Source organism: Trichechus manatus, unplaced genomic scaffold (assembly GCF_000243295.1).
Source record: "Trichechus manatus latirostris isolate Lorelei unplaced genomic scaffold, TriManLat1.0 scaffold00010, whole genome shotgun sequence".
Lineage (NCBI taxonomy): Eukaryota > Metazoa > Chordata > Mammalia > Sirenia > Trichechidae > Trichechus > Trichechus manatus.
Window position 1 is genome coordinate 12,149,548 of NW_004443946.1, and position 10,788 is coordinate 12,160,335.

The window sequence follows — 10,788 nt, forward strand, 5'->3', positions numbered from 1 at the left end:
GCATAACTGGATATCCATCTGCAAAAATCTGAAACAAGACCCATACCTCACACCATGCACAAAAACTAACTCAAAATGGATCAAAGACCTAAATACAAAATCTAAAATGATAAAAATCATGGAAGAAAAAATAGGGACAATGCTATGAGCCCTAATACATGGCATACACAGAATACAAAACATTACTAACAATGTACAAACACCAGAAGAGAAACTAGATAACTGGGAGCTCCTAAAAATCAAACACTTAGCTCATCAAAAGACTTCACCAAAAGAGTAAAAAGACAACCTAAGGACTGGGAAAAAAAAATTGGCTATGACAAATCCGATCAGTGTCTAACCTCTAAAATCTACAAGACACTGCAAAACCTCAACAACCAAAAGACAAACAACCTAATTAAAAAATGGGCAAAGGATATGAACAGGCACTTCGCCAAAGGAGACATTCAGGCGGCTAACAGATATATGAGGAAATGTTCACAATCATTAGCCATTAGAGAAATGCAAATCAAAACTACAGTGAGATACAATCTCACCCCAATAATGCTAGCATTAATCCAAAAAACACAAAATAATAAATGTTGGAGAGGTTATGGAGAGACCGGAACACACTTATACACTGCTGGTGGGAATGTAAAACAGTACAACCACTTTGGAAATCGATTTGGCGCTTCCTTAAAAAGCTAGAAATAGAAGTACCATACGATCCAGCAATCTCACTCCTTGGAATATATCCTAGAGAAATAACAGCTGTCACACGAATAGATATATGCACACCCATGTTCACTGCAGCACTGTTCACAATAGCAAAAAGATGGAAACAACCTAGGTACCCATCAACAGACGAATGGATAAACAAATTCTGGTACATTCCCGCAACAGAATACTACACAATGATAAAAAACAACAATGAATCTGCAAAACATCTCATAACATGGATGAATCTGGAAGGCATTATGCTAAGTGAAATTAGTCTCAACAAGGACAAATATTGTATGAGACCATTATTATAAGAACTCAAGAAGAAGTTTAAACACAGAAGAAAATATTCTTTGATGGTTACAAGGATGGGGAGGGAGGGAGAGGGGCGTTCACTAACTAGACAGTAGATAAGAATTATCTTAGGTGAAGGGAAGGCCAACACATAATACAGGGGAAGTCAGCACAACTGGACTAAACCAAAAGCTAAGAAGTTTCCTGAATACAACCAAACACTTCGAGGGACAGAGCAGCAGGGGCAGGAGTCTGGGAACCATGGTTTCAGGGGACATCTAGGTCAATGGGCATAACAAAATTTATTAAGAAAATGTTCTGCATCCTACTTTGGTGAGTGGCATCTGGGGTCTTAAAAGCTAGCGAGCGGCCATCTAAGGTGCATCAATTGGTCCCAACCCACCTGGAGCAAGGAGAATGAAGAACACTAAAGACACAAGGAAAATATTAGCCCAAGATACAGAAAGGGCCACATAAACCAGAGACTCCATCAGCCTGAGACCAGAAGAACTAGATGGCACCCAGCTACCACCAATGACCGCCATGACAGGGAATACAACAGAGTCCCTGATGGAGCAGGAGAAAAGTGGGGTGCAGAACTCAATTTCTAGTAAAACGACCAGACTTAATAGTTTGAGACTGGAAGGACCCCTGAAGACATGGGCCCCAGACTCTCTGTTAGCCCAGAACTGAAAGCATTCCTGAAGCCAACTCTTCAGACATACATTAGACTGGATTATAAGACATAAAATGATACACGTGAAGAAAGTGCCTCTTAGCTCAAGTAGATACATGAGACTAAATGAGTAGCTCCTGTCCGGAGGCAAGATGAGAAGGCAAAAAGGGACAGGAGCTAGTTGAACGGACACGGGACATCTGGGGTGGAAAGGAGGAGTGTGGTGTCACATTACAGGGAGAGCAACTAGCGTCACGTAACAATGTGTGTATAAATTTTCGTATGAGAAACTAACTTGAACTGCAAACTTTCACTTAAAGCACAATTAAAAAAAAAAAGAGCCAAATCTTCAAACTTTTATGAAATGGTGAGGACCATCTAGCTATTGCATCTCATCATTCCAACAGTGAAACATTCTACTTAAGCTAACCTTCAACAGCATTAATTATAAATTATGTGTCTACTTTCATCATTCTCCTCCTGTTGGCCTTATGACTTCATTTGTTCCATGTTATACAGACATCTGGTGGCACAGTGGTTAACAGCGCAGCTGCTAACCAAAAGGTCAGCAGTTCAAATCCACCAGCCACTCCTTGGAAACCATATGGGGCAGTTCTACTCTGTCCTTTAGGGTCGCTATGAGTCAGAATCAACTTGACGATGAGTTTTTTTTTAAATAGTTTAATAACATTTCTTCATATCTACTCTTAAACCAACATTAAAAATGGTTTTATTTCTAATACATCTATAAGTTATGTGATCCAAATCTTTTCTCCTAGCCTCTGCCTTGACTAGATTTCCTTCTTTCACTGAAACCAGGGTAAACAGAGTCAAGCCTAGTCCCAGTAGAGATATGAGGCCAAGCGCAAATCATCCAATGGACTCTTCCTATTCCTGACATGCTTATATAGTTAAACCAGATAAGATAAACACCAAGCACAAGAGAGAAAAAGTCACAGAAATGGGGAAAATAGTTACATCCTGAAGTATGTGTAGAAGGGAGGAGGGCAGACCCCCAGTTTGCCATGAAGATGTGGTAGGAATGAGGATAAGGTGACGGGTGACATGTTGGCTAGACTGTACACTTCTTGAGGGTGAGGGCCATATCTTATCATCTTTATATCCCCATGATCCATTACAGTGCATGCCCCAGTGTAGGTGCTCAATAGATGTTTGCTGAATAAGTCAGAGGCATGTCTGGCTCAAGTCTTTTTTAGTATCTACTGGGGACACCCTCTACCAAAAGTCTCTCTTCCTGTCTCCCCACATCACTTCCCAGTTCCAATAATCTCATGCAGTGATGGTCATATACCTCATAGGAGATATATGTACACGTTTAGATCAGTTCTATCAGAGTGTAGTTTGAGCAGCCTTACCCGAAGAGCATGTTTGCTGGCACAATACCCAGTGGCAAGGGGCGCAGATATGATACCCATGAGGCTGTTGACGATAACAATCTTCCCTTGCTTCCTCTCAATCATGTGAGGCAGAACACACTTTGTCAAGGACACCGTCCCTAGGTAGTTAAGGTCTATTAGCTCCTTGTAGACATCCAGGCTGGTGTCCACAAACAAAGAACGCTGAGATCGTCCACCATTGTTGACCAGAATGTCAATCTAGTTAAATAAAATTAGAAAAGGGACACTTTCGGTATAACTTGAAGAATCAACAGAACAATGCTGTAGTTCTAGAAGTGAGCAATTTAAACAAACAAATTAAAGAGAGGGAAAAAAAAGAATAAAATTAACTACGGAATTAAATTCCCATTTTAAGTGACTTTATGAAAGGTTACGAACATCATAAACATCAAAGCAACAGTGAACTTTTAGCTTCCTCTGTTCTACATGGAGAAATTAGTACTTGTTAGGGTATGAAAAGTACCCTAAAGCCAACAACTCACAGAGATTAAGAGGCGCAACTCATGGAGCAGCTGTCACTGCATGGATCCTGTTTGCCTAAAGCCCCTTTAATGATAGCATCACAGATGGGAATCTCATGCAGCTACTTCAAAGCACAACCATATCAATCCAAATGCTACTTACTTTACCAAACTCCTGGAGAACAACTTTGGTAGCCGCTTCATGGGAACTTGTGTTGGTGAGGTCAAGGGGCAAAACGAGTATATCTTTTCCTTTTAAACTGCCATTCTCTAAACAAAGATACTTAAAAATTAATGTGGAAGTCACGCCATCATTCAATCATGCTCCTTGCTACTTGTATTATTTAACAAGAATTGGCAACTAACTCTCATTTCTGGGTGACCCTGAGGACTTCTCTCAGTGATGAAAAAGAGGACTGGTGGTAATATGGCAACACCTTATCAGACAAAAAGCTGACTGGGTTCACAGAAAGTGGAATGGCTCAATTCAACTTGAAAATGTAGTCTAACCTTGAAACAGACTGTAGAAATCAAGCTTATACTACAAGCTAAAAAGAGTGAACATTTTAGAACAATTTATTTAGAAGTATAGAAGCACAATTTGTTTAGTGATCAACTCACAAAGATTAGTTGCTCTTTTACACACATTCTTTTTTAATTATGTTTAAAATCAGTAAGACGCTCAGAGTCTGACAGCTAAATGACATATACAAGCTTCTCTCCAGAGGTTAAAATTCCAGGAGGCAAACAAAGATGTGACGGTGAAGGTTGTGTGTCAGCTTGGCTGGGCCATGGTTCTCAGTGGTCTGGCAGTTATGATGTTTGGCAGCTATGTAATGATGTAATCACCTCTATGATGAGATCTGCTATGAGCAGTCCATCAGTTGAAAGGGAGTTTCCTTGGGGGTGTGGCCTGCATCCAATATATGTGGACTTTCTGGCAAAGCTCACAGGCTTTTGCTCATTCTGGATACCACAGCTGGCTCCTCATCTGACCTCTGGATCTTGGGACTTAAGCTAGCAGCTTGCCTGCCGATCTTGGGATTTGTCAGCCTTCGCAGCCTGTGAGCCAGCAGCCTGCCATCTTACCTACCAATCTTGGGACTTGTCGGCCTCTGCATCCTGTGAGCCAGAGGCCTGCTGTCTGACCTGCCGATCTTCAGTTTGCCAGCCCATACAGCTACATGAGCGAGGAGAAACCTCCAGCCTGACCCACGGACTTGGGACTGTTGAGCTTCTATGACCGCATGAGCCATTTCTCTCTCTCTCTCTCTCTCTCTCTCTATATATATATATACCCAAAAACCCATTGCCACTGAGTTGATTCCGACTCAGAGTGACCCTATAGGACAGAGTAGAACTGCCCCATAGAGTTTCCAAGGAGCGCCTGGTGGATTCAAACTGCCAACCTTTTGGTTAGCAGATATAGCCCTTAACCACACCACCAGGGTTTACACACACACACACACACACACACACACACACACACATACACACACACTTCAGTGATTTTGCTTCTCTAGAGAACCCAGCCTAAGACTGGCCCTTTTTTATTTCTGTTCGTCAAAAGAACAATTGAAACTAATTTTCTTGGCCTCCAACCTTGAAATAACAAAGTAATGCCAATAAGAAAAACAAAGAAAGTAGAGAAAAAATAAGAGGTATAAAGGCTTTACGGGCAAATGAGTAGACTGACAAACATCAAATGTATTAAAAGAAATGAAAATGTTCGCACCAGGGAGCTGACAGATAAAAGGAAAACAATCAGCTTCATTCTAGCTAAGAGACGCTGACATGGCTCATCTATTCTGTCAGTGTGGGACTTACAAGTCACAGTAGTGCAGGAGCAACTACCATAAGAAGTGGCCCAGTACAATGACACAAGAAGCCTTTGAAAGCAGTATCGTGAAAGAGGCCTTGTGGCCTTGCTAAGTGATAACCATCTTGGGGTGGTTAGCTCAATTAGCAAAGTTAAAGATTTTAAAAGCATGACAGGTAGGTACATGACTAAAAATGGTCTGCTGAAAAATTCAAAATTATCTCAGTTAGGTATTAAATCTCCCATAACAAATAACTATATTATTTGAGGCTGCTTTCAATGTGAACATAACTACACCAAACACAAACAAGCAAAAATACTAACACTGTTGCCCTATATATGAAAATGAAAGCTATTACTCAAGTTGCATTTTCTTATATCTAATTCCATTCCTGCTCTTTTCTCCTTTATAACAAAAAAATCCTACATTGTTCCATGTGACTTTAATATTTGACATTTTAGCAAAATTAGTAAGGATCCTCTCTAACTAAATTTTATGGTTACATACATACATACCATTCATAAGAACCAGACTGTTCTTTCTCTCAGACAAGAACGTAAGTCACCTGGCCACTAAGAATCCACCAGCATTTGAGAGAACTGGTGGTGACTCCCCAATGCCAAGAGTCAATGCAACAAGACAAATAGGTGGCACAAAAAGAGAAGAAAAAGGGAAGGGCAGCTAGTTGAGAGACAACAAAAGAAAGAGGTTTAGGTCAAAGCACTTGGAAGGTTAGGAGCTAGAGAGTTCTGCCCAGGAAAATCCTACTCTTACCTCTAATACTGGCAAAACTGTATTTGAGTTTGGATTCTGGTTACCTAGGATTTACTTCTAAGAAGCACTGAGTGTTGTTTTAGATTTACTTACCAAGGCATTTTCTTTTCACCCTTTCCAGCTCTTCCACTCTTCTGGCTGATAGCACCAGAGAAACTCCTAGTTTAGACAGCTGGTAAGCCAGCTCCTCACCAATTCCACTTGATGCTCCAGTCACCCATACCACCATATCAGTCAGCTCCCATTCTATGGAGAAAGGAGTGCGGATTGAGGTGAGAAAATATATTATGGACTATACCTATAAATTAAAGATGAGGGGAGCTTTAAAAAAACACCATTAGACATGAAGACATAATGTCTGGAGCTTAAACGTTTAAATATCCTAAGGAAATCTCCTACCTAATAAAAAAGAGTAGGAACACAAACCATATTTGTAACAGTTATCAGTACATTATCTTTTATATCTAGACTCTTGGCCTTTAATGTCTACCAACCAGCAGGCAACAGCAGCAGTTCTGCCTTCTGGAATCAGAAAGAATAAACCAAGCCTGTCTTCCCGTGACAACCCCTCATGTATCTGAAGACAGCTGTGAAGTCCTCCCTAAATCCTCTCATCTCTTACTTCTCTGAAGCTAAATAAACACCTCCAATTTCTGATACCTTCCCTCACATGACATGGCATCAGGTTTCCTCACTATTCTGCTCACACCCTCTGCACAAGCTCTAGTTGGTCAGTGTTCCTAATGAAGGGAACTGGCCAAAGTAGGAGCCAGGATTCTGTGGGGTCCGGACAATGCAGAGGAGGGTGAGATGACTAAATCGCTTCCTTTGTCCCCCAGAAGGTAGGCTCTGTGAGGGTCTGGACTGTGGCTTGCTCAGTCACTGCTGTGTCTCCAGTGCCCAGCACATACAAGCAAGTGTTCAGGAGACATCTGTTGTTTGCAGTTGTTGCTTCAGACACTAAATGTCAACAAACGCAGCCCAAGCTTGCCTAATCTTTTCTGGCAGCCACTTCACAGTTGACTCATACTGAGGTTACTGTCAACAAAACCCAAACTTTCCTCACATGTGCTGCTGTTGAGACTGTTTTCTTACCCTGGACTTGTGCCTTAATCTTAATATACTTTCTGGATCTAAGTGTAATATCTAAAATTAAACAAACAAACAAAAAGAAAACAAACCCGTTGCCGCTGAGTCGATTCCAACTCATAGTGACCCTATCAGACAGAGTAGAACTGCCCCATAGTTTCCAGGGAGTGCCTGGTAGATTTGAACTGCCAACCTTTTCGTTAGCAGCCATAGCTCTTAACCACTACACAAGCAGGTTCCATCTAAAATTAGTCACCCTTAAATTTCAACATGTGAAATATATGCTTAGAAATGCAGAGGATTTCTCTAGAAAGATACCCAAAACCAAACCAAACCCGATGCCATTGAATCCATTCTGACTCATGGCAACCCATGTGTTACAGAGCAGAACTGCTCCATAGGGTTTTATCGCCAGGCCTTTCTTCTGAGGTGCCACTGGGTGGGTTCGAACCGCCAACCTTGAGGTTAGCAGCTGACTGCCAACCACTTGTGCCACCCAGGAACCTAGAAGGACAGGATACACAAGAGGCAGGAAATGGTAGTTACCTCCAGAAAGACATACTGGGTAACTGGGGAACAAGGGTCAAAAAAGCTTTACTTGTCACTGTATATCCTTTTGTACTTTTAAAATTTTATATTTTTGAAATATATTTTATATTATGTTAGTGTTATCTATTTTTTTAAGTGACAAAAAAAGTATAAACTTACAAAGAAGTCAAGGAATTTTTTTTTCTACCTTGATAAAAGTCGGCCCATCTTTCCAGCCTATCTCCAGGTTCACTTAACCTTTTTTTCATCATTGCCCCCCTGCGCACAAGGAGTCTTTTTTAGATATTTTTTTCCTAATCACTCACTCATGAAATTTTAATACCACAGACATACTGTGTATCTGTTTACGTACTATACATATATCTGTGCATTAAAGGAGTATGTATTAAGCTAAAAGTTAAAATTTAAAAGCTACTAACATTTAACTTTCTATCTGTATCTTCTGAGTAACTTACTTACTTACCGCAGTGGTTAAGAGCTTGGCTGTTAACCAAAAGGTTGGCAGTTTGAATCCACCAGCTGCTCCTTGGAAACCCTATAGGGCAGTTCTACTCTGTCCCGTAGGGTTGCTGAGTTGCAATGGGCTCAACAGCAACGGGCTTGGTTGTTTTTTTTTTTGTTTGTTTTTTTAATAATAATAGCAATGTAATCAAATTTAAAAAAGAATCTGCAAATTCTTATTTTTCTAGCAAAATTAGTGGCACAATAGTCATTTAGATATTGTCAACATTTTTCCTTCTCAGTACTTGACATAATTAATGATGGTTGAATAACTTTGGTAGAAATAAATAATACAATATAAACTATTTTTACTTAATTCTCAAAGTCCAAGTTAACACTAAAGCACCGAAGTTCCAACATAAACGACATCCGCAAGGGAGCCAATGGCAGCCAAGAGGCACCCCCAGTCCACCTCTAGAGCTGATTTCCAGGTGGAGCAACTGATGGGAAGTCCACCAGTCATGGCCATCTATTTGCCAACGTTTGGTAGCACTAATCTTGCATACATTTTGTGTATCTTCCATGAACTCGTTGATGTCAATGCTGCTCATGTATATGATACCCCAAAGAGAAATGAAATGAAATACTAAGAAATAAAGATTTTGTCAGGTAGGGTTGAACTTTGGAGGGACACAAATCAGAGTAATATCTAAGACTTATCCGGTCCTGAAGGACCAATTTTCACCTTCTTGGGAGCAACATACACCACTGTCCCCATCAGCCCCACCAACCCCACCTCCACAACACTTGTAGAAAGCATCCATCATCTGAGCTACTAGCTAGCACTTCTAGCAAACCTTATCATATGCTCCGGGTATTTTCGTACAAAACCCTTGGTCCAGGAAAAACCATTCCCCTCCCCATCTCTCCCCCTCTTCCAGCCCCTGTGGATCCAAAGCCTGGCTTGGGCAGGTCACTTAATTTCTCTGAGCATCTGTTTCCTTACCCAGAAAATAGGCTAATTATGCCTACTTCGTAAAGGTTGTTGTAAAGGTCAGAGGTCATGAGTGTACAGAGCACACTGCCTAACACACAGAATGTGTTTAATATTAAGTAAGGCACAGGTAAAAATAGAATAGGCAGAATGCCCCTTGGTATGCCAATAATGATTTTGTTCTGGGCAAAGTTCTAATTCTGTTTTTTCTGTTATACTTTTATTCCAATGTGTAGGTAGGTGGGTGACTCCGGAGTCTCAGATTTTGTTTAAAAACTCCAAGAGAGTAAGAAGTGGAGGATAAACAACTTCCGGAAGTGGAAAAACCGAGCCCTCCAGCCCTCACAAAGGAGGCTCTCTTACAAACACGCAGGGGGAACTCGCATTGTTTCTGAAAGTACCGTCCTCTGGCACCAGCGCTCTCAGTTTGGCAACGCCTGAAGAGGTTTCCTAGACTGGAAGACAAGTTCATGCCGTCTTCCGACAAGGAGAGAAGACAAAGGGCAGAAGGCCTCCTTAGCCCCGGCCTCTTCCTCCCCCACCCACAGCCCCTGGAAAAGGCGCAGCGGCCCCTCTCGGAGCTCCAGGCAATCCGGAACCAGGGAGGTCCCGGCGCGCCCCGGCCGCTCGGAGCCTGGCCTCCCATTCCGGAGAGGTCCCGGCGGGGGCCTCACCTGGGCGTCTTCCCTGCCACTCGGCCCACATGAGGGTCAGGTCGCCGTCCGCCCGCAGGAAGCGCAGCAGCTGCACCACGAGCAGAAGCAGCGCGCACAACGCAAGCAGCAACCCCCAGCTCATCGCGGCCGCACTCCCGCAGATCCTCCACAGGTAGACTGGCTGAGCCCGAGCCGCGCGGCAGCGCGTAAGGATCACAGCCTCGGGCCGAACAGCGCCACCCGGGCTACGCCCAGCGTGCTGGCAGGAAGAGGGGCGGCCCCAGCGCGTCCGGATCCTCCCCAGAGGCACGCGGGACCGCACTTCGCCGGCGAGAAGTACGCGCGCGAGGCCGAACGCGGGCAATTGCTTGAAGGGTTGCCGATAGGCACAAAGGACGTGCTTGGCTTTATTAACTATACATTGGGAGCCCTGGTGGCGCAGTGGTTATGAGCTTGCCTGCTGGCCAAAGGTCGACAGTTCGAATCCGTTAGCCGCTCCTTGGAAACCCTTTGGGTTGGAATCGACTTGATGGCAACAGATTACTGTTGACAGACAATACTACAGGATTTGTAAAGGCAAAAATGATATTTACTTATTGCGAGGGCAAATATTTAATGTTTTCAAGGCTCAGGGTGTGTCTGCAAACCAAAAATCAAAACCAAACCAAGGGGAACACAAACATTCCAATCTTTGAAGGAGGCCTTCTTCTTCTCTTTGCCTTCTTATCTTTTTCTTTTTTTAGCTAGATGAACTGAACAAACCATTAGATAGATTTTTTTTCCCGCTCCATCGAATTAACTCAATCCCTGAGTTGAGTTGGCCTCTGTCAACTAAAATCTGGAAACCAAATAACACTTGACCATTGATGGAGGAGGAAGTGTTGCTCTAGCCATGGTTGTAGGTGCACTGCAGGGGT

The 10,788-nt window shown here is 42.6% G+C and overlaps 1 protein-coding gene across 1 annotated transcript in view; it reads right to left on the reverse strand.

Annotated features, from left to right (window-relative positions):
* The window catches only part of DHRS7 (dehydrogenase/reductase 7), a 27,422-nt gene extending 17,343 nt beyond the window's left edge, over positions 1-10,079 (reverse strand). The window contains exons 1-4 of the mRNA XM_004370916.2: positions 9,890-10,079; positions 6,236-6,388; positions 3,712-3,818; positions 3,046-3,285 (exon numbers count right to left, since the gene is read on the reverse strand). Of these exons, the coding sequence (XP_004370973.1) occupies positions 3,046-3,285; positions 3,712-3,818; positions 6,236-6,388; positions 9,890-10,013 (624 nt within the window). The 5' untranslated portion in view covers positions 10,014-10,079. The remainder of the gene's footprint in view (positions 1-3,045; positions 3,286-3,711; positions 3,819-6,235; positions 6,389-9,889) is intronic.
* Positions 10,080-10,788: the final 709 nt, after the last annotated feature.